The 24,815-nt window shown below is 39.5% G+C and overlaps 1 protein-coding gene across 1 annotated transcript; it reads left to right on the forward strand.

Moving 5' to 3' along the window:
• The first annotated feature begins 7 nt into the window (after positions 1-7).
• On the forward strand, positions 8-20,952 carry CHMP2B (charged multivesicular body protein 2B). Its single transcript, XM_020811023.3, has 6 exons — positions 8-382; positions 11,738-11,829; positions 12,297-12,491; positions 18,121-18,223; positions 19,101-19,207; positions 19,362-20,952. The coding sequence occupies exons 1-6, from the start codon at positions 349-351 to the stop codon at positions 19,473-19,475; spliced, it is 645 nt and encodes a 214-aa protein (XP_020666682.2). The 5' UTR covers positions 8-348; the 3' UTR covers positions 19,476-20,952.
• Positions 20,953-24,815: the final 3,863 nt, after the last annotated feature.

Consider the following 24,815-nt stretch of genomic DNA (forward strand, 5'->3'; position numbering starts at 1 on the left):
TACCCACGTGAGCAGCCCCCTTCACGTGTAGACCGGAGAGGGCGCGTCACGGAGTCGGGCGCCGCACTCGGCGCGCCACTGACGCGGGGGGGCCCTCTGCTGGGCGGAAAAAAGGACGCGAGGCCGAGGCTGGGCGGAAGGGAAGGACGGTCTCTCGCTTCACCGAGCCCGCCTCCTCCTCCTCCCCACGACGGCTCTCGGTCCCTCCCAAGCGGGGCTCTCCTCAGCCGAGTGCGGAAGGAAGGCGGGCGGGCGTTTTCTCTCGGGCCGCGGAAGCTGCTTCCTGGTCACCTGAGGAGCGAGAAGGAGCCCCGGAGCGCGACGGGGGATCGCCGCCGGGCCGCTGCCATGGCTTCACTTTTCAAGAAGAAAACCGTGGATGGTGAGTATGGGCGGTTGGGGTCCCCCCCCTTAAACACTGCAAACCGTGGGGCAGCCCTGTCCCTATGCTGGGTGGGGTGGGGGGCTGCCGTTCCCCTTCTCTGGGCACACTGGCTCCCCTTCCTCTCACGGAAGACAGGCGTTGCTTCTTCGAGCTTGCTCATTTTCATGTCTTAGGATCGCTTCCCCCCACCCCCACCTCCACCTCCACCCCCTTTACCCGGCGCTGTCAGAGATGCCTTTGGGGAAAGGTGGTGGTGCCTCAGGGGGTAACCGTCAATATTTACCTGTACAGTACGTGAAGTGGTACTAGTACGCCACTGCTTCCTACCCATTCAAGTTGAAATAGAGATTTCAAGGTTGGAGGTGGCTCCAACCTTGAAATCTTTATACAGAATATTTCAACTTGAATGAGCGACTCTTATGGTGTTAAGGCGAGGGGCCAGCCTGGTTGCCCCGGTTGAGCCAGTCTTTTCCTGACTGATTTTGGCTTCCCTTTCCCGGTAGGGAATGGTCTCTTTTCTGGAGTGTTCTGCTATGGGTTCCTTGCCCTTTGGGCTACTTTACGCCTCTCCATTTCTGTGGGTATTATTCAAATATGTAGGTGGCTTGGCTTGTTTGTGCCATTAGAAAGAGAAAGAATATGACTCATCCTGTCATCACATATGGAGTGTTATGATGACTTTAAGAAACTGACACACTAAAGTTATGACCTAATTGGGGCTATGATGCTGTGTACATTTAACTGGGAGTAATCTGCACTGAATATTTTCATGTAAACGTGTGTAGGATTTTTCTAAAATGGAATAGGAACTAGTAGTACAGGGAGTGATTTGAGTCTCTCCTTTAAATGCATGACAGGGTTCTTATTGTCTGCTTTTTACAGAAGTTCTCAAAAATAGTAAGAAAGGACTTAATACAGAAGAAGATGCCTTTTTCCAAATAGTAACTATCAATATTCCAAGCACTTTCTAAAGTCCTGGAAAAGCAAGGAAACAAAAGTGCATTGTTTAATTAACGTGTGAGCTTTCTTTTCAATCTGGAGTTGGCAGGGCTGGCACAGGGTTGGAAAACTGGTTCCTACATTTAACCAAAAGCTTGTGGTGTTCTGCTCAAAAAAAAATGATGCCCTGTACTGGTAATGGTGCATATTGGTGTAATACACACAATCTATCCTCATTGTCTGCTATCGATTGTTATATGCAGGGTGTACAAACATACTTTAGAAATCAGTAGTTGATTAAAGCCTCTGGACAAAAGGTATGAATAAGTGTATTTTACTTGTTTCCCCAAATTCAAAGTAAGTGACTTCAGAAGAATGCTTTAAATGAATAAGTGGTTGGTGAAGATGTGAGGGTTCAACTTTTGGCTCCACATTCAAAGAAATCATTAGATTTTTGTTTGCTTCAAAACAGGTGAAAGATTTATTGGTGGATTTAACAATAAAAAAGTGTCTGTAACATGATTGTGAGTCTTTTCTACTGGTCTGGAGGGGGCTTCCAATTGTCAAACAGAAATGGATTACCATAACTATTATCCCATGGTCCTGGTAAATCGGTGGGGACCCAGTCTCTCACGGTCTGCCCCGTCGAACCTTCCAGCAAGGGCACAGTCTCATCCTCCCAATCGCCATTCTACAGGACTCGTGTCTCAGGGTCTTGATCCTCCCAGGGCCATCCCTGTAACTCTTCTTCCTCATCTCTTTTATTCTCCATTCCAGCCTTTCTCTCCTTACACTCTCTTTCTCTTCTCTCAGCCGCCTCCTCCACTCTCTAGCCTCAGCTTCTCCCCAATAAGAGGGTCTGGGGGGATCTCTCCTTCTGTAATCCGCCTCCTCCTTAGGCACTCTCAGTCTCTCTCATAATCCGGTCCAGGGATCCTCCATCCACACCCATTCCCAACAGGGCGGCAACTGACTCTCTCTCGTTTTTGCCTTCCCTGTGGCTGCCTCAAACTCCACCCTCTTTTTCCTCCCCTGTCCCGCCTTTTCCTCCTGAACCTCTCTCATCCTTACTCTCTGTATCTCTTCAGTCAGCTCCTCTATTTCTTTCCCCCACGGAGCTTCTGCCATAGGCTCTGGTACTGGCTGAGGTCTCCCCTCCATATTCTTGTTGTGGGGAAGGGATGGCTCTCCAACGAATGGGGTATCCCTCTCGCCTTCTGTCTCACAGGAGGCAAAGAGAAGATTTTGAAATGTCACAATTTGAGTAAACAAGGGTCATTAAACTCACAACAGTCATTTTGTGTTCTAGTCATTTTAGATGAATGTGCAGTACCTTCCATAAACTGGGAACCCAGTGTGATATAGTGGATAGTAGTGATGGCAAGTGTTCAAATCCTTGTTCACCCATAGAAACTCATTGTGGGATTAGAACGGGTACAACCACTCCTTAAGCATTTCACTTACCTTGAAAGCCATATTACGTTGCTATAAGTCGATTCTGACTTGATGGCACATAACAGTGGCAGTTATTAAAATGAATAATATTAAAACAATATTTAAAACTTAAAAAGAAAACAAATTTGGCTGACTCGCTCAGCTAGTTAGATATCTGGCTTTGGAACCAGAGGTTGGGAGTTCAGTTTCACACTGTGCCTCCAGAAGAGAATGGAAAGCTACTTCTGAGTATTCACTACCTAGAAAACCTTGGAAAAAGTTCGTCGTAAGTCAAAATTGACTTGACAGTGCAAGAAAAAAACAGCAACATCATTTTAATCCCTCTTAGTCAGCTAATTACGGAGGGGGAAAATGTCTGGCCTCACCTGTGAGGGAGTTCTACCACTTAAGAGCAGTGACAGATAAGGCCCTCTTTCATGTCCTCACCAAATTTGAGGGTGATGGAAGCAAGAGAAGGGCCTTTTCTGATGATTAAGAAAATCACACTCTTAAAAGGTTTTTCAGGTGGCTTTCTGTTGACTGTGCAGAGCCCCTAGTAGGACATGACTGCAACTGCACCCTCTTTATTATGTTCTGCAGCAGATGAAATAGAATCATAGAATAATTCAAAGCAGATCTTTGGAAGTCTAAGTAAGTGGTTGTTTCTATCCACATATTTAAATGGCTTTTATATATTTCTTGATTTACCTCATTGTGAGTTCTGTGAAGCATTTTATTTCTCTTTTTTTTTTTACAAGTAATTGTTATTTTAATATATGGAGTGCGGTGTTGTGGATAGAATGGTGGACTAGAACTCCAGACTTGGATTTGAATCCTTGCTCAGCCACAGAGATTCATAGGGGTTGGGTGTGACATTGCTAAAAACCACTCTTTGAGTATCTCACTTACCTTGGAAAGCCTACTAGGGATTTCATAAGCCAGTCCCAAATGTATGGCACATAACACAGACATTATTATTTTACCAAGGTCTAGAATGTACTAATAATAAATGATGCATCTTTGAATATGTATTCCATTAATTCCCCCCCCCCATGTATATTCCTAATTGGCGACTGGTTGGACCACTTTTCCATTTTTTTGCTTGATATGTGTATACTTAGAACAACATATTTTAAAGTAGCATTATGATTATACTGAGGGTTGGATTGTTATTTATAAAGTTGTCTCCATGCTTATTTTATGAAAAGAAATGTGTTTTATAGCTTTTTTGGGGAGCTTGTGGCCTCCTGATGTAAGGAACACAAGTACCGTTGCCTTAAACTGAGTCATACCGTTGTTCCATTTAGCCCAGTATTGCCAATTCTGATAAGCAGTGTCTCTCCAGGGTTTCAGATATATAGATTAGATATAATCTATGCCTTGCTTTCCTTGTGCATTCTAAACAAGTTACAGATGGGTACTGCTCCAATTCTCAGTAGAAGGTTATGAGATACAAAGGTTTCCAATTCAGGTATCTTAGGTTCAACTCAATTTTCATGCAAACTGGCATGGAGAAATAAATGGAAGCAGAAAAAGCCTGGTGTGTGTATGGGCCTGGTTGATAAAGATTAGTGAGATGAGATTATTAGTAAATTCAGATGTCAAGATGTAGGCTGGTATCCTGTTAAACTTACTGAGTGGGAAGTCCTCTCAGTGTAGTAATGCAGGGTCATCCCACTAGTACAAATAAAGCTTGAATAACTTGCTTAATGGTGACTTGACTCTTGCAAAAATAACATAATCCTATGTTTTGCATTGTTGGGAATTTCCACTCAGCGGAGGCTCAATAGGATGCTTGTCACAGTTAACAAACTTTTCATATTTATGCATTGAGGAGAGGAGATCCTTTCTACAGATAATATGTATGTACGTTTCAGTTTAAATAATGTTGCTTGCTGGAGGTGATTGCTAGGAGATCCACATTACATAGAACTGTTTGTGTTTATCACAATTAACATAATGTTCTGTATGGTTATAGGCTAGTAAGTGAAAGCAAATTTCTGTGGAAACACATTGCACTGTTTTTCTTTAACAGCCTTTTTTGCTGAATCATTCTATAAGATTTAAGTTTGTTGTCACTTTTAGTTTTTACTCACTTAGCTGTGCCGCTTCAGCTCTGCCACTTTGTATATACAGTAGTGCCTCACTTGACGATGTTAATTTGTTCCAGCGAAATTGCTGTAGAGTGAAAACGTCGTCAAACGAAATTATAAAAAAAACCATTGAAACACATTGAAAACCATTCAGTACATTCCAGAGGGCTGAATACCTGCTCGTCCAGCGAAGATCCTCTATGGGGCGGCCATTTTCGGTGCCTGTAGTGCAAAAAATCAGTCCTAAAAACAGTGGGGGGGGCATTTTTTTAGCCGGTGGCCATTTTGAAACCTGGCGATCAGCTGTTTGCTGATCGTCGTAAAGCAAAAATCGGTTCCCGAAGCAGGGAACCAATCATCGCATAGAAAAAAACAAAACAAAAACAAACATTTAAACCATCGTTTTGCGGTCGCAATAGCGATTGCAAAAACGTCAAGGTTAAGCGGATTCATCATTAAATGGGGTACTCATCCAGCAGGGCACGACTGTATAATGAAATAGCATAATGACACATGTACTAAGGTATCTGTTAATAATAGCACTTTTCTATTACTGCAGGGATATGAAAATTGGCATGCTTGGAGATCAGGGGTTTTTTGCCCCAACGCCCACAGGGAAGCACACAACCCACTGACATGTTTTTAAAACATTCAGAATAAAGTAGAAGTGACAAAATATCCATATGTGCATTTGGGGGGATGGGCTACTACTGGAAGCCTAGAGAAGTAGAAAAACACATTTTTGCCACACCAAACAAAACAAAGTAAACTACAGTTATTGAGTGGTAGGGTTCCATTGGGTGGGGCATATACAGCCCAAAGGCCACCGTTTGCCTATCTCCTGTTAAATTTATATGTATGGTTTAAAAAAAAAACACAGAAAAAACCCTCTCAAGACATTTGTAACATTCCTGTGTATAACATAAGCACATACATTAAACATTGCAACATTCAAAAAGATGGTTAAAATGAGTGAGTTTTGATGGCACCTTGATGTGGTTTTATGTATGGTTTTAAAAAAAAAACAGAAAAAACCCTCTCAAGACATTTGTAACATTCCTGTGTATAACATAAGCACATACATTAAACATTGCAACATTCAAAAAGATGGTTAAAATGAGTGAGTTTTGATGGCACCTTGATGTGGTTTTGTCCCCATAACTTGTTTATTCTGTTCCTGTTTTCAATAGCTTCTTTTTAAAAAGTAATTTTATTTCTTATTTCTTTATTATTTATTGTGGGACATTTAAGGTGGCTCTTAAAAACATTGGATCAAAAAGCAGCCTGTTTAAAAAAGAAAAGAAACAAAAATAAGTTTAAAGTTTTAAACCCCTTTGTGCACATATGGGGTTCTGCAATAAATTCTCCTATACTCAGGTTAACGTCTATATAATCTCAGTTAAATACAGTAAAAACCTTTATGCCATGTCCTTCTCTATAGGGATAAAGCCAGATGATTTTTTTTAAATGGCATAACAATTTTGTTTAATTTTGAAGCCAATCACAGTGCTCACTTTGATTTCTTAAGCAGCAAGAAAACAAATCTTCAAACAAATAACTAGAATGTATTGCTGCATTGTTTTATTACTAACGATGACTTTACTTTTCTATAACAGAAGGAATCAGGTATAACAAGAGGTAGAGTGTCAGCAGCCATAGCACAGGACACAATGGATTGTGAATTATCTTGTTTTCATTGACAATGTTGCATTACTCAGATTGCCCAAACCCCTTCATTCAACAATGTTTTAGGTTTCTCTCTTCTCTCAAGATAATTACTCCACATTCTTGAACACATTTATCTGAGTGATTGTTGTGTTTTTATGTGAAAAAACTGGGCCAATGCACATATTTCTTAACATATATTAAGACTTTTCCTGTCAGCATTTCTTATTATTGAAATAATTTCATTCTGTTATGATTTGAAATGGTGACTGGGAAAACATCTTTCAAGGAAGATTAATGTAAGCTCTAAAAATAAATCTATGGCTGCATTTCATGTCTTATTCATTTTCGAGAATCTGGTTTCTTGAAAGTAGCAGCAGTAGCCGCAGCATCCTATCATTATTGGTAATCAGTTTCTTTAGATTGTCAAACCAAGATAGAAACTTACTTTTGGGAATGTTTCATTTTCAAAAGAAATAGGATTTTTAATAGAAAAAGAATGATCTTCCCTGTATAAGCTGGGAAGAAAAGCCTGTCTGTCTTCTGAACAACTCCAAATAAATTATTTTGGTTTTTATTATATATTAGTTTGAAGTGGCCTTGGGCATAAAAAACCCCCACAAACTGTACTACTTCTTTTTTTTAAAGAAGGAATAAAAAATGTAATAATTGTTTGGCAGCCCTATAATTTAGAAACTTCATTCCATCTTGAAGTCATTGTTCTGCCTCTTGTTCAGGAGAATTTCACTTGTCATTCTTGGAAAAAGAAAGGAGAACTGCTTCTAGTCTGTCACACATAATATTTCTTTGGTCTAGTGACATGGTACAGAAAAACTTTATTGGAAATAAATTCTAGTGCTTACCTTTTCTGTGGGGAAAAATCCTTGGAAATATATTGGCTGAAATCCTGTTGCTAAGTCACACTAGAGTAAGCCTATTTGAATCTAGGAAACTTATGGAGGAATTGACTCACCAAATCTGCTGATTAGTGGACCTACTATAGTGCAACTTACTACACTGAGCAACAGGGTTTTGGTCATTGTTTTCATAAAGTTCCTTAGTTGCAGTGATAATCCTCTAATAGTGGCAGTGTCACTTTCAATAAGCAGTTGTTGAAACTTAACAAGTCAGAGGAGGCATTTCCTATTGCACATTGAGCCATGTAATTGCTGTGTAATAGAAAATAACTGTGTCAGCTTTTTAATTTATCTCTATTTGCTGCTGAAAATCACCCTACGTGTGTTAACGCCAGCAGACACAACTAGTACAATTCAGGTCAGTTTTCAGCAAGCTTGACATTTTCAATGTTGCAGCAATTCGTGTTTTTCAGATTATTATTCCTAGGAAGTGTGTGAGAAACATATGTTTTATTGATTTTGAAATGTGCATGGAGATAAAATAAACTGTAAATTACATCATAATCTAATCAATAGATTAGATACCCTGTTTCCCCGAAAATAAGACCTAACCTGAAATAAGCCCTAGTATGATTTTTCATGATGCTCGTAATATAAGCCCTACCCCAAAAATAAGTCCTAGTTAAGTGAAACCCTGCCCTCCACCATTATGCAGCATTGTGCAGCAACCAGAAGATGACATGACTGTAAAATAAAACATCCTCTGAAAATAAGCCCTAATGCGTTTTTTGGAGCAAAAATTAATATAAGACCCTGTCTTATTTTCAGGGAAACATGGTAGTAACTCCTAAAGAACTACAATATCCAAGAGGCATTACTGTTTTTAGTGTTTTTAAAGAAAAACTAAAAACAGAAGACAAAAAGATGGAAAAGCAAGTGCATTGTTGGAAGCAGGTCCTTCTATAAGGGTCTGCAATTTGGGGGCTAAAACTCCCAGAATTCTGTAGGAGAATTAGTGTGGAAGTTCAAAACCATGAAAGAGCATACAGTGGTGCCTCGCAAGATGATTGCCTCGTGGGACAATTAATCCGCAAGACGATTGGTTTTTGTGATTGCTGTTGCGCTTCGCAAGACAATGTTTTCTATGGACAATTTTCGCAAGATTATGATTTTCCCCCATTAATTAGATTTCAGTGCATTCCAATGGGGAACCGTGTTCCGCAAGACAATGTTTTCTATGGATGATTTTCTCAAGACAGTTATTTTTTCCATTGGAACGCATTAAATAGATTTCAGTGCATTCCAATGGGGAACCACGTTTCGCAAGATGATGTTTTTGCAAGACAGCGTTTTTCGCGGAACGAATTAACATCGTCTTGCAAGGCACCACTATACTCCTATTGGATTTAGAGCTAACAGTGTTGTCCTATGCAGCTCTCATTGGTTTCAGTGGAGATTATTTGTGTTAATGAATACTAGAATTTTATCCTTAATCAACTTTGTAAGTAAGCCCACAGCAGTTATCTTGCAAAAGATAACACAGGCTTGTGAAAACAATGAAAAGTCCTATGGCACATTTAAGAATAATAAGGTTTATTTGGAGTAAACTTTTGTGAACTGTTACACAAGTCTTCAGATGTATACAGCGTAGCTGTAATTGACATTTCTATAGCTCTGGATATATAGTATTGTGAATTGTTGTAGAAATACAGATGCAAGAGATGTGGCCTGGTGATGGTTAGTTACTGGTCATTAAGGTTTATAGAGAATCTTAGATTTCTTGTACATTTAGATTTCTTGTAATCATAATACTGATACTTTATCTCAGTTTATTGATGGGTGACAAATGTTTTCAAGAACAGAAGGATAGGTTGATGCACCAAGGTGGGGAAAAGTCTATGTTTCAGTCTAATGCAGTGCAGGAGTATTGTCCCTCATTTAAATGAGTTTATATGCATATTGTTTCTGATGAGAGATGGGCATGAACCTCAGTTTGGATATTCGTGCCGTTTATCTTAGTTAAAAAAAAAAAACCAACAACCAGGTAATTTATGCAGGTGACAGGATTTCACTTTTATAGTTGTCTTTCACTTTCTCTTGTTTTGGGAAGACCAGAATTTGTTTCTCATACAAGAACTGACACCAGCTTTTCTGCATCATAATTTGACTGCAGATACAACATTTTCTGCCACAAGACATTACGTTGTGTGGGACAGAAAAGTGCCACACTGAGAAAATGCAATGGATTGCTTGGAATAGTTTTTCCCCAGGTCTGTAAACAAGCAAAAAACAACAGCAACAAAACTGAACATGGTGACTGATACTCAGGAACATTGTTTACAGTTCTTCAGGTAACAGTGTTGTAAAACATCTACCTTGGTCTTGTTCAGATTTACTTCTGCAGTCAAACTTGACTCTTGGGGGTATTAAAGTATCCTGTCTCTTTTGCTGACAGTTAAGTGTTTTAATCAGGAAGACCTTATGCTGGAGAGTCAGGATTTTGTTCTGATACTGATAGTGCCCTTAATTCAGAGCAATTTAAAGTGCTTAGATTAATAAGTACCAGATTGTAGTTGACATGATAGTTCATTCCCTACTGTACTGTGTCATTTAACTTTCCTGAGTTGGCAAGAGTTGGCTAAATCAGTTGTTTGTATAATAATGTATGTAGTTATGATATGTGTAACTCAACATTCTGATGTTAATTTTGTTTCAGAAGAAAGCATTATTCTGAGGGTTGACAAGAAGGAAATGGAAGTAAATCCATACAGTTCATAGCTGAAAATTCAAGTATATAATTTATTGTATTACTGTACAACAAAGGAAAAAACTTATACTTGAATAACTGAGAGGAAGTGTAAATAAGTAAAATATTTTTAGATAGATAGATAGATAGATGCATAGATACATACATAGATAGATAGATGATAGATTCGAAGTTTTCTTTCCTCTAGTGGCTCTATAAGTCCCATAACCTTAATAAAATCTGATATATAAGGTTGGATCTGCCTTTTTCTGGATCCAAAACAGTATGTCCATTTTTAATTTTCGATTACTTATATGAAAGATTATGATATCATTGGGAGCCTACATATGTTGATAATTGGCATACTGCAGACTTTCAGTAGCGTTTTAGAATAAATGAGTGAAAATTATTTCACCCTCTTTTCTGCTGAATTGTTCTCTTAATTTTATGGTATTAATAGTAATAGTAGTAATCTGTCAAGTCAGTTCTGACTAATAGCAATCCCGTCCATGGTTTTCTAGGCAGAAAATACTTAGAAGTGGTTTACCATTTCCTTCTTCTGTGGGCACCCTGGGACTATGTCGCTTGTCCAGTGCTGTACAAGGTGTTTCTTCTGCAAGGCACAGTGGGGGATTGACCTAGGTGCTCCAGCTCTGCCCAGCTGTTTTCACTCTAATTCAAACTTTCTTATTGTGTGCTTGGGCTTTTCTCCAAGCTGCCGCAAAACCATTTTTTTAATATAGAAAAGTACAACATATGCCTTTTTTCTTCTGTTACCAACTTCACTCTTGGGCAATGGATGAATGGATTTGGAATTAGATTGTGGCAGTAGATCTCCTCCCCCACTCCTTTGAAGGCCTCTATAGATGCTTCATTTGACTGATAATTTTTGTGAGCAAATATGTTCAATACAAATAAAACATTTTTTTTGCCTGAAATAACAAAAGGAAACTTAGAATTGTATGGAATGCTAACTTGATTGTTGCATATTTTTCTCACCAGAATATTGATTAATTCCTTTATAGTTAGAGGAGTATGAGGTACAAAAACAACTGGGCAGAGAAAGCATGAGAGAATAGCTTAAATCTCAGTAGCCCACTTTTTTTCACAGTGACTAGCACTTAATATATTAAACATCATATGAATTCTTTACTCATATTTGCTGTCTGTAGTAACAATCAGTAGGAAAAAAAATAGGAAAAAAGTAGTCTTCGTATGTGGAAGAAACGTCCTCCATGCTTGCTGTATGCTGGAAGGTCAAGAAAGGAGAGAGACTAACAAACAGAGGAAACAAAACAACAATAACAACAAACAAACAAACAGGAAGGGGAGAAGGGGCCTTGCCTCAAGTGGGAAAAATTGTTTAGCAATAGGTTAGTGGCAGAGGACAATCACCTTAGGTTGTGAAGAGTTCCTTCCACTGATACCCATTGTTAGTGCATATAAAAATGTTATTATCAACATAGATCCCCCCCTCCCAGTATAGGTCCTTTTAACATGGCCACAAAATGTATGGAGGTTTTAGACCTTTCAACAAAGTACTATAGCACCTATTGCTCTGGAGTCTATTTCTCATTGCTTCATCTGTGGTACTAATGGTAAATATTTTATATTTCAGATATAATTAAAGAGCAGAATAAGGAGCTAAGAGGTACACAGAGGGCCATAGTAAGAGATCGAGCAGCTTTGGAGAGACAAGAAAAGCAACTGGTAAGCATGTCAAGAGAACATAATTCTTCATTAATATAGTGCCCAAAGAGATAGTAGTAAAGAACACATCAGCTGTTTTCAAAGTGCCATTTAGTGCCTATAATCTCTGGCAACGTTCCCTCTACTTTTCTGGAGTGCAGGACAGGGCCCCATCCCATATTTGCGGAATTCTGGCCACAACTGAAAGCAAATATGTAGCAACACTGGTTTGGCTCCCAACCCCCAATGCAGCACTGCAGCTTAGAGGGAATGTTGGTCTCTAGCTTCTGATTTTAAAAGTACTGTTTTTCCAATTATTGTTTAATTTTATAGATAGATTCCTTGCCAATCTAAAATGAATTGACTTGGGCAAGATTTATCCCATTGGTGAAGTGCTTCTGTGACCATTTATTATATAAATTGTTATTGTTAATGCTAAAAAATAGATACATGCAGAGCAAAACTCACCCATTTTTAAAAATACATAGGAGTTGGAAATTAAGAAAATGGCTAAGACTGGAAACAAGGAAGCCTGTAAGGTGCTAGCAAAACAGCTAGTGCAGCTGAGGAAGCAGAAAACTCGGACATATGCGGTTAGTTCAAAAGTTACATCTATGTCAACTCAGACGAAACTAATGAACTCCCAAATGAAGATGGCAGGAGCAATGTCTACAACAGCAAAGGTAAGCAATTAAATTTAAAGTTCCTAAATTCTACTCCTCAAATACTGTTTTAATGTACACAAGTGCTCTGTAGAAATTTAACAAAAAAATTGATACATGAATTACATGTCCTTGATTACAGTTTATTGTGCCAATTGTTGTGACTGCTATAGCGTATCCTTGTAGGAAGAAGCTAAGTTGATATTTTGGGACTGGCTGACACTTTTTTGTAAAGTAAGAGATGGTAATATATAACCCTCTAAAAGGCATTTGCAGATGTTTTTAAAGTGGGGGTCTCAAACTCAATTTACCTGGGGGCCGCTGGAGGCAGAGTCTGGGTGAGGCTGGGCCGCATCAGATTTTCCTGTGTCTGAACAGGGAGGCTCTGTCCGCTGACTGGCCATCGTTTATCCTCCTTCCTCCTGCCCCAGCACCGTCCGGTGAGAGCCCTGCCCTGCAGCAGGACAAACGGGGTTGACCCAAGGAAGTGGCTCCTTTGCCCACTCAGGACAACCCGCAGCTGCCGATGCAGGAGCCGCTTTCTTTGCACCCTTTTGCTGTGGATGGGGTGCCAAGGTGATCAGCCTCTCCAGCAGATCAGGCCAGCTTGCCGAGGGAAATTGTGCCAAAAGCCATCCGCCCCAGTCAGTGGACAGAGCCTCCCTGTTCAGACACACTATATCTGGGCAAGCATTCGAAAGCTGAGGACAGAGGCAAGGGAAAAGGCGGCTGTCTTTGGCAATGGTATGGCTTGTGGAACACCCTCCCCACTGAAATTCGGCTGGCACCCTCGCTGGGCATTTTCAAAAGCCAGCTGAAAACTTGGCTATTCAAGCAGGCCTTCCCTTCAGTCAATTAAGTCATCTTTATTTTTCTTCTTTTCTTCTTGCCATCTTGGGACTCTTTGCTTTAAATTAACTGTTAAAATCGTAAATTTATATTACATTTTATATCATTTTGTTTTTAATGTAAAACTGTATATTTTAAATTGTTTTTATCTTCTAAGTTGTGAGCCACCCAGAGCAGACTATGTCTAGATGGGCGGCATATAAATGCAATCAATCAATCAATCAATCAATCAATCAATCAATCAATCAATCAATCAATCAATCAATCAATTGTGCATTGCTCACCTGGCCGTGAGCAGAAACAGGAAAGGGGTGGGTGGGAGGGAAGAGCACAGTCCTCCTCCTTATAGGGAACTTGCTTTCATAAGGGTTCCCACCTACATGTTTTGAGCCAGAAGTAAATGAGTGCAGCGAACAAGCAAGGACGACAACCCGGAGAGAGCAAGATTTCCACCTGTGGTCTGCTCTTGCCCGTGTGTTACCATTCTCCACATAAGAAGCGTGCCCTCTTTAGACGCAGGTTGGGGACAATGGAGGGATGCAGCAGGAAGACAAGGCACCCCGGTTCCGTGGAGGGGGTGGCAGTAAACCACTGAAGTTTAAATGCCCACAGATACACACCCCTAGCAGCTGCATGTGCCCCTTCTGCAAGGCTGGCCCCATCAGCAGAGTAATCTCTCCCCTGTACCCAAGGGCTAATGGCGCTTCCTGGGGCTTCTTGACTCCCACTCTGGCAAGATGCCATGGTCTTGCCCAGTGTGGCTCAGCGAAACCAGGGGGGAGGGGAGCGTGTGCGAGAAGGCTGTTCTCTCAGCACCCCCCCTCCTGCAGCACATCTGGGCAAGGAGCGCCAGGCAAGGGGGAAGGAGAAGTGCAAAGAGGACGAGGTGACAGCAGCAGCAGCCTCGCCAGGTGACCCGTGAAGAGTGGTGGGGGGAAGAGAGACCTAAAAGCAGAAGCCCCAGTGATGCCAAACCCCTGAGGAAGAAGACTGCCAGGCAGGGAGAGGGCTCCCCTTCTGGACATGTGGGTGCTTCAGGGAGGGCAGGCAGGACCCAGCCCCTATGAGGCGGGGAGGAAGCCCCACGGTTGCCAAGTAGGTGCCGCTGCTGCTGCTCCCACTCCTTAAACTTTCATATTAAGGCGGGGGCCACAAACTATCTCCCCGCGGGCCGCAGTTGGACCGCGGGCCGCATGTTTGAGACCCCTGCTTTAAAGGCTGTTTGCCTTTTATTCACTATCTTAATCCAGGCTCTCATTGTTACTTAGCTGTGCAACTAGATAAGCACAGTATCATCTTGGGGTGGACCATGTGGTCATGAAAACACCTCCTTTCTGTTCTTAAAGGAACATTGATTTTAATAGGATACAGAAGTGCAGAGAATGGTATAGGAAAGCAACTAATGGAGTACTTCAGCTGTTAAGAAAGTTGAAATAGCAGTGTGAGATTGTGCAGCTACTCTTTCTTATTTTAAAATGTCAAAGATAGCAGCACTGCAGTAGTTCTACACAAAGTTGAGATGAAGTAGGAGGATATTGAATGTTGACACATTCAGATACAGGAATTATTGTAGTCTTTCCCAGCTGAAGCCATGGTTTTATAAATTGCATATTTGTAGATATGGGGTTTCCTGAAACACTATTAAAGCATTTGCCCGCTTAAGCAGAGGGCTAAAACTGGGGACATGGATGGGTGTACAGGAAACCCCCACCCTCAAACACAACAGTGAACCTGGATGCAAGTGAGACTTGTGCACAATACAAAGATCTGAAGAGGGCTGTATAACCCCATTAGGTTGAACGCAGTTACAGAGCTACTGTTTTTGAGAACTCCACTTTCTTTGTGCCTTTTTCCCCCTTTCCACAAAAAAGAACTTTTACAAAAGCGGAAGTGTGTTTCCGGCCACTTCTGGTTTGGTTTTTGATGTCAGGTGAGGCCTGTGGCATTTTCTGGGGACTGAAATTTGGCCTGAGCCCTTAGAGTCCTCTTAGTTTAAAGCATTTGTGTACCATATACCGTAATATTTGTGTCAAGCAATTTATAATATAAATGAAATATGGTAAATGCAATGGCCAAAATCCTGTGCCACAGTTACACCAAAGTTGTAACCTCTAGCAGGTTTGTGACTTGACATGCAACAGATAATGCTTAACTTAACTTACTTGCACCTTCCATCTCTTCTGAATATTTTTGCAGTGTACAGTGGGGTCTCTACTTAAGAACGTCCCTACTTAAGAACAATCCAACTTAAGAACAGCTCCATTAGCTAAATTTTGCTTCTACTTGAGAACAGAAATCCAAGATAAGAATAGGAAAAAAAAACTTTCCTGCTCTTTTTTTAACCTTAGGTCATCTTAGGTTAAAAAAAATTCTCCCCCTAGTGGTAGAGTACATATTAACCAGCTTTGCATTAGTTCCTATGGGAACTAATGCTTCAGTGTACTAACGCACCTCTACATAACAAAAAAACAGCCAGAATGGATTAATTGGTTTTCAGTCCATTCCTATGGGAAACTTTGCTTCAACTTAAGAACGTTTCAACTTAAGAACACCATTCCAAAACCAATTAAGTTCTTAAGTAGAGGTTCCATGGACGGAAAAGAGCAGATACGGATTAAATGGTTTTCAATGCATTCCTATGGGAAATGCAGGTTCAACATAAGAACTTTTCAACTTGAGAACCACCTTCCAATATGGATTAAGTTCTTAAGTAGAGACCCCACTATATTGTTTCTGGCTTTTTCTTTCTTTTATCCTTGTTGACCTTTCTTCATTCCTAATCTAGGTTTAACATTCCTTTTGATTTCTTGGATCTAGTAAAACAGATCTCTAGTTTTTCCTTTTCTGTTCTTTTCTGTTTCTTTGCACTGGCTATTATAACAGTTCTCTTTGATTCTATGTGTTAGTTTCTGAAAAGTTGCACTCTAGCCCTATTTCTGCCACTTTTTACTTCTGCTTCTCATTTGTCCTTCATAATTTAAAGTGTTTCTTTTGAATAATGGAAGTGTATTTTTGCATTTTTCTGTAATAACATAGCATTTCAATCAACAGTTCTTCTGGTTCACTGTCACTTGAATTTAATAATACAAATCTATTCTTAATGTGGACTTCTTTAGAAATACTATATATAAATAAAAATAAAGTTGAAAAAAGAATATATAGAGATACAATATGTGGTCAATACATTCTGTTCCACATCTTGTTTTGGAAGAGAGAATAGGTCTTCTCCATCTGCTATTTCCAATTATGCAATGTATTTGGTTTCTATATTGGCCATCTGGTGATACCCACAAGTATAGCCATCTGTTTGAAACATGTTTGTGGTTGAAACATGTTTGTTGTTGAAGCAGGTGTTGTCTTTACAGAATTCTGTAAGTTGTTCTCTTGCTTTGCTTCTGACTCTTTGGTCAAATTCTTCAACAATGTTTGGTTCTGCTTTGTTTCCTACCTCTGTGTTACAGTTGTTTGTGATTATCAATATATCCTTTTTGGTATGTGGTTGGTTTCCTTCTTGCATACTTGCATAAAACCTTTTGATTTCTTTTGCAGCATCTAAGGTTGGAGCATAGACTTGAATTATGGTTATGTTAATAGGTTTTCTTAGAAGTTTGATTTATATTCTTGGATCAGACTTTATATTATAGCCCCTAACTACCTCTGGTACATGTTGCCTCAGTATTAGAGCTGTGCCATTCCTTCTGATTTTATATTTTGTAAATGTCTGGCTGAAAATTTCATATTCCTGTTCACTTTAGTTCACTCACAGCATGTTTAAATGTTCTATTTCTTCTTTCCAGTTTACTTTGAGTCATACTTCTCACATTCTGTGTTCCATTTGTATGCGTCCTGTGGCAGCAAACCTTCCTTTCACTTCTGTGCATGGTAGTCACTGGGTGTCCTTTTGATGTCAGTCTAGTGGCATCATTAGTGACAGTGCTATTCATACTTGTCCTTTGCTTTTCTTCTGTCACTGTTTGATTACCTTCTCACCTGGAAATCTCATCTTCTAGCATTATCTCTTGTTCATTTCAAATTTTGTCATCATCAGGTTTTTAAAGTACATCATCTTCACAAATAATTTATCCTTGCCTTCTGTTGCGCAGTACTAACAACTGCTGCAGCCCTCCAGGACTTTCTCTGTCCCCATTACCATTGGAACTATCTTCTTTTTTCCTGGTGTGACTGTTAAACCTGAAGAGGATGAATTCATCTTAGTCTAGTGCTCAGTATTGGCCATTCTGCCTTGGCCCCTTTGCATCCAGACTAGTAATAGAATCTGGCCTCCTGATGGTATTGCTTTTAGCTTCTCTGACTCAAACTATCTCAGCATGTTAATGTGAGCATCCAGGAGAAGGTAGTAAAACATAATTATGATTGAATATGATTTACAGTTTGCATGTGTTGCTGAAAAGAGGTTAATTGAAAACCAAAGTGAAGACTTCTGCTGTCCCCAGAATAGCGTTGGAAGGGGCAAGGAAATGGGGCAGATTTCAGATCCAACACTTACGTATTTAATCCTAAACATTAGTTTAGTGTTTTGTCCAAATATTGGAAACAGATGTTAGCAAATGAGGATTTTCTTAAAAAATAAAATAATGGAATGATGGGACTGCAGTTGAACGGATTACTATGCAAGGTGCATTCCAGAGTATTATTTTTTTGTAGTTCTGCATGTACAATGCGTATTAAATTTGTAACTCAGGAATTTTCTTCTGAACGATCTGAATAGGTTTATAGTATTGTCACTGCAAAGTTTTAGCCACGTTTCCATATTTACAGTGCTATCTTTGATGTTTGCTAGACAATGCAGGCGGTTAATAAAAAAATGGATCCTCAAAAGACATTGCAAACTATGCAGAACTTCCAGAAAGAGAACATGAAAATGGAGATGACTGAGGAAATGAGTAAGTTATGTTTTCCCAGCAATATGTCTAAAACTGGTCCCTGTTTTTTTTTTATTGTGTTGCCAGGACTACCATGTCAGGAGAGCAATGTATTTAGTACATAGGCTTACATGTATTAACTTTTGAAATTGTTAATTTCATATATAGCTCAGTGCCCCATATTCTCCAGATTCGTTTTTCTCAAGTCTACAACTTAGTCTCCGTTTACTCTGCTTATAAAGTTAAAAAACTAAGCAAACATTCATTTATCCTGAGCTGTACTGTGTTGGCACTGAGGGGATGAACCTATAGAAGTTGAAACCTCACATCTGATTGAAATCACCCACGTTTACATTTTTTCTCATAGTCTGTTTGAAACTATGCAGAACTTACATATTTTTTACTATGATTAGTTCAAAGAAAACAAGTCTCACGTTGTGATTTCACATCTGATTTACTGACTAGGGTTTAATCTTGGCCATGATGATGAAGGATTTTTAAGTTTCATGATTCCCTAAGTTGAAATACTATGCCTGTCACTGATGAGCAGGGAGAGAATTTCTTTGATGGTCATATTTTTTTTTCTGCAACCTACGTTTGAGCTTATGAGTGGGTTTGAACATGTTTATGAATAATTTGGTGAGAAAGGCCAGATTGCTCATAACCATGTTTGAACTTGCTTATGGATTAAGATGTAGTTTGCAGAGAAAATGTGAAATGTCATAGGTGTCCTCACCCTACTGATGAGGACAAATGCCCAATCTCCCTGCAAATGGTCAATAAAGCAAGTATATCACAAAGCTACTATATGGTGGGACATAGAAGTGATATGAGAGACTTTGGCAGAATATTATTGTTTCTGTACAAATGGAGCTCTGGTTTTTATCTCTCTTTCAAGTCAATGATACCCTAGATGACATCTTTAATGATTCTGATGAAGAACAGGAAAGTCAGGATATTGTGAACCAAGTCCTTGATGAAATTGGAATTGAAATATCTGGAAAGGTAGGAGTCAGATGATATTTTCCGATTTCCTTGCCTCTGCTTTTTGAATAAGGGTTACAGCAGCTTTTCTTCAATCTGCATGTTGTTTTTAGGATTGCTGGGTGTCATATTGTTTGCCTAAATTAAGCTTTTCTTTATATTTTCTTTTCAATAGATGGCCAAGGCTCCTTCAGCTGCTAGAGGCATGCCATCTGCATCTACATCACAAAGTGCCACAATTTCAGATGAAGAGATTGAACGGCAACTCAAAGCTCTGGGAGTAGATTAACCGCATGGTGACATGCAGTCTGCCTTATGCAGTTACTTCAGTGTCAGCATGCATGTGAACCTCTGATGCAGGTTTCAATAAAAACCAAATTCCCTTGCAAACCCTGCCTAAGCCATTAAGTGTGACCATAAACTGTAGAGGCAGCTGAGAAAAAAAATATAGTTATTATTGAAAGAACAATACAAAGTATGTGTGGATTTGTGAACACAGAATTTGTATACTGTGACTAAATTTGGATCGACAGCAAACAGGCATGTTTGTTACATGTGGTCTAAATTTGGATGTGTTGTGTTTTTACTCTCCAAAAACTTTTTGCTGGAAGAATTCTCCTTTTCCTTTCTGTTTCTAACATTTTAAGTTATTGCAAGCAGCAAGGTGTTTTATTTATGTGTCCATTGCAAATACACTAAGACTTCTTAATTTAGGGTATGACGTAAATGAAACTTCACTTTCACCTGGAAGGTGGCAGCTGTTGTCTTCAAGTAAAGGACAGATAAAAGTTTTGATAGCCTTTCATTAAGCGCCTTTAAATAAAGTAATTCTTGACTCAACCTTGTGTTAAAATACGTGTGCATTTCTGGCATTACCTAAGATTTGAATACAGTACAGCTGTCCAACTCCTGGAAGCAAAGTATTTTATGTTAGGAAAATTCATTGTAAGAAAGGTACTGAAAACTTCCATTGTACTGTATCAAAACTAACTTGAAGAGAAGCCTGTGCCTTTGTGTACATAGACCTTGGTTTCTTTTAATTAAGCTTTGAATTGTGAAAAAAGTAATGTCAAGCCATTATCTCAATCTACATAGCACTGATAGTTATGTAAATCCAGCTGCAGTTGCTGCTACCAAGTATGTAAAAGATTTCAGTACCTGGAAATAGCATTTTCTTTTCATGAAATAGGATTTGTACATACTGCTATGCGGTATTTTTCCTAGATAAAGTGTTGTTTTTGAAAATATACTTCACTGTCCAATGTAGTCTGTATGTTCTGTGTCAAATCCAATTCTAACACATTTTCAGAAAATGGCATATTTGATGTTAATGGCTTTATCTGGATTTAAAATTGCACCTAATATAGTCAAATAGTGGATATCTTGATGTGTTAAGGGTGTAGCAAGATTACAGCACAACCTTCTTCACAGCTGTGGAACTGACACTGGTCATGTAAATACAAATAAAGAAGATGACTGCTGATTGTTAAAGAATGGGACAAAGCAATTACTATGGCTGTATCACCTGATCATGTACTGCATTAGGAGTAGAGCATTATCAGTAATATTTGTGAGTCCAGATCTCCATTTTAAAATGCAAGTATGATTTTTCTGCTTAAATGTGGGGTCAGAGGATCTCATGTGCAAAAATAATTAGATTTTGTAATGATATTAAAAAACTTTATATGGCGCTGTGGCTACTTTGGGTAAGTTTTTCTTTCTATGGATTTTGTAAAAAAATCAAATAAATTCCTTTAAGTCCTCCAGTGCTATTTTGTTTTGATAGATTAAACAATCTGAAAATATTCACTGATAAGCAACTTAAGCTGCAGCTTTCTACACACTTCAGAATGACCACCACTGAATTCTCTGGTGCTCTTGAGTAGATTCATATAGGAGTCTGCTGCACAGGAAATGCAAGAACACCCATTATGACCTTCTTCAGTTAATGTACTGTAAATACCAATGTGATAAATACAGGTAATCAGCTGTGCTATCCTCTGGTCATATCCTTGTTCACAATATTCAAACCATGAATAAAGTCAGGAACATATTGATTCTGTGTTCCTACAGAAAAGTATACATCAACAGAAGAGTAATATAAACTTAAGGAGCAGAACATGAGATTCATCCACATAAAAGTATTATAAATGCTGCTTCAGACAGTACTGAAAAGTATTTGGGGACGAATATAAAAATGAATCTCGATTTTCAATGAATATTGCTGATTCGTTAGATATTTGTTTCTTCGTATTCTTGAGGTCCAGAGACCCTGATGAATATGAAGCAATGAATATAACCCTTGTATATCTGTCCCTTTGTCTATCAGACTTCCCTCTTCTTCAGGCATAGGAAAAGGAGGGAAGAGGGACCCAAGCATCCCCCAACCCCGCTGCCTTTGTGGCGGCATAGGAAGAGGAGGAAAAGGTCAAAGTGATCCCCCAGCCCTGCCACCTTTGCAAAGGCAGTGGGGCTGGGGGATCGCTTGGGTCCCTCTTCCACTTCGTATGCCTACATGGCATAGGAAGGCTGTAGGGGCTAGGGCTTTTTTTTTTAAAGCTAGCCCCATGGACTGTCTAAAAAAATATGACCTGACAAACTGATGAATCAATTCGTGTTCATCAGGCCTCTGGGGGGCAGTTCATGGGCCGTCATGTTTGACAACCCACGAACGAAGACGCAGCGCCATTTTGGTGCTCTGTTCCCATCTCTAATAAGGATGTTATTCTTTGCGTCCAAATGGCATACGAACCTCAGGTGACTACGTGGCCCATGCCAGCCTCCTGTCAATTTGCCAGAATTGTGAAGTGACTTAAGAAGGCTGCCACATCAAGATATTGCTAAACACTTCCTTGGCTCTGTGTAGGGTCCAAGGAAGTGGGGGGACAGCGATTTAAGTGTATTAGGGCAGTACATACTTACATCACTTTAAAAAAAAATAAAAGAGCAATGGAAAACCTCCTCCCAGTGGATATGAATCTGGTTGGTATGTGACAAGAAACCCATCCAACAAAATAAGCATTCTTCCACTTCTTATCTGGATAATACAACTTTCTTGTGTATTTTTACTAACACAATGACATTAATGGGTTAAATGTCTCAATGAAACCTTTCTGTCCTCACCTTTGCTACTCTGTTGTGCTGTAAGATATGAGTTGTATGCTTACGGAGCTATTTGAACTGGCTCCTTAGAGGGATGTGCAATGCATGCTGCCTGCATGATCCTTTCTGCAGCTTTTGGAATAAGATCTACATACTTTGGCTTTCTTGTGTCAACCAATGCACAGGTAATTGCTGCGTTGATTCCAGGGTAAGACTCAAAGGAGGATAAACAGCTGCCTTATTGGGTCAACTTCCTCTTGGTAATAGCAAGCTTCTAATCCTTGCTGGGCTTCTCTAAGCAGAAATCAGAATGCAAATGAGTGAAGTAGCTTAAATATGCATGTCAGAAACATAGATTATGTCTTCACTATAAGCCTTTTCCATATTAATTTTTTTGGCAATATTTTAACCAGCAGGATCCTTTGTCATTTTCTTAAGTATTCAGCCACAGCTACTTTAAGCAGCTTTTGACTTAAGGGACCTGTCAACTAGGAGAGCACTCATCAAGTGGCTAATAAGCCTGGTCACAGTGGGAGCTGACAGTTATTTCACTCTCTCCCCCTGTTCTAGAAAATCTCTTAATTCCTGCAGTTTCTCCTCCTCTCCTACACAATCTCAGACTTGTAGCAGGAAAGACTTTATGCTGTAACTTATTTAGCTAGTTTAGCTATCCATGGTACTAATACAAGTACTGGGATTTACACGACCACAGTAATAAAAAAGCCAGAAGAATTTTCCCATAGTTTTGGGCTTTCAAATCTCCATCTCAGTATGTATCCAGACTGAAACATGGTATAAAGAGCACTTGTAACCTGTAGGTCTTCCAAAATATTCAGGGCTTACAGATGGATGCAGCACTTCTGAAATACAGAGTATGGGCAAGAAGTATGTACGCCACCTGTTGAACAGCAGAAGAGATTGTAGTTGCCAGTACAGGGAATCCTAAATATGTCCCTCTTGGAGTTTCAGTTCTGCTGTATTATATATTTATGCTGGTCATTTAATGATGACAGTCACACAGTGAGGCAACTGTGCTACTCTTTTGCTTCCCATCAGCAACTGAGCCCATTTGAACAAATTAACTTTCTGGGTGGGGGTGGTTTTGTGGGATCTGTTGATCAAAATATATCCAGCAGCTGTATCAAACATGAATTGAATGCTAGCTTTTATATGGAATAATTGTTTCAATGATTAAGGTGTTTATCAGCTGATTTCACTGGATTAGATTTGTATCTCATAGAATCAAAGAATAGTGAAGTTGGAAATGACCTATAAGGCCATCAAGTCCAACCCCTTGCTCGATGTGGGAATACAAATCAAAGGATATCTGCCAGGTGGTTGTCTAAATTTCTCGTGAATGCCTCTAGTGTTGGAGAACTCACCACCTCTCAAGGTAATTGGTTCCACTGTCTTACTACTCTAACAGTTAGGAAGTTTTTCCTGATATTCAACTGAAATCTGGCTTTCTGCAACTTGAGCCCATTGTTGTGTGTCCACTCTCGGATGATTGAGAATAGATCCTGCTCTTCCTCTTTATGACAGCCTTTCAAGTATTTGAAAAGTGTTATCATATCACCCCTCTATCTTATTTTCTCAAGGTGAAACATGCCAAATTCTTTGAGTCTTTCCTCATAGGATTTGGTTTCCATCCCCCTGATCATCCTTGTTGCCCTCCTCAGAACGTGTTCCAATTTGTCAATCTTTGGTGTGGTGTCCAGAACTGGACACAATACTCAAGGTGAGGCCTAACCAGTGCTGAATAGAGGGGAAGTAGCACTTTGTGGGATTTGGAAACTATACATCTGTTAATACAGCTTAAAATAGCATTGGCCTTTTTTGTAGGCACATCATACTGTTGGCTTGTATTCAGTTTGCGATGTATGACAATTCCAAGATCCTTCTTGCTTGTAGTATTGCTGAGCCAGGTATCCTCCATCTTGTAACTATGCATTTGGTTTCTTTTTCGGAGATGAAGTACGGTACTTTGCACTTATCCCTTTTGAATTTCATTCTGTTGTTTTCAGCCCAGTGCTCCACCCCATCAAGATCATTTTGCATTTTGTTTCTGTCTTCCAGGGTATTAGCTATCTACCCAATTTTGTGTCATCTGAAGATCTGACAAGCATTCCCTGCACTCCCTTGTCCAAGTCATTAATAAAAAATTTGAACAGCACTGGGCCCAGGACTGAGCTCTGGGGTACCCCCCTTGTTACCTCCTGCCAGTTGGAGAAGGAGCCATTAATCATCACCCTCCGATTATGATTCTGTAGCTAATTGTGTATCCCTCTGACACTTGATCTATCCAGCCCACATCTAGTTAGCTTGATAGATAGATAGATAAAACTTTATTACGGTCAAAGACCAGCCACAAATAAAACATCAAAATATATAAATATACAGACGTATACAAAAATATTGGGAATAAATGCAAATACTCAGTTCTGAGGTTAGCTTGCTAATCAGGATATCATTGGACACTTTGTCAAAAGCTTTGTAAAAATCAAGATACACTATGTCTACAGAATTT

Source organism: Pogona vitticeps, chromosome 3 (genome assembly GCF_051106095.1).
Source record: "Pogona vitticeps strain Pit_001003342236 chromosome 3, PviZW2.1, whole genome shotgun sequence".
Classification (NCBI taxonomy): domain Eukaryota; kingdom Metazoa; phylum Chordata; class Lepidosauria; order Squamata; family Agamidae; genus Pogona; species Pogona vitticeps.

What these genes read in the sequence shown, in the direction of transcription:
- CHMP2B (XM_020811023.3), top strand. Translation starts at nt 349, where the DNA reads ATGGCTTCACTTTTCAAGAAGAAAACCGTGGATG. An exon ending in CAATGTCTACAACAGCAAAG is followed by an intron (nt 12,492 to 18,120) that starts GTAAGCAATTAA and finishes GATGTTTGCTAG; the next exon opens with ACAATGCAGGCGGTTAATAA. An exon ending in GGAGATGACTGAGGAAATGA is followed by an intron (nt 18,224 to 19,100) that starts GTAAGTTATGTT and finishes CTCTCTTTCAAG; the next exon opens with TCAATGATACCCTAGATGAC.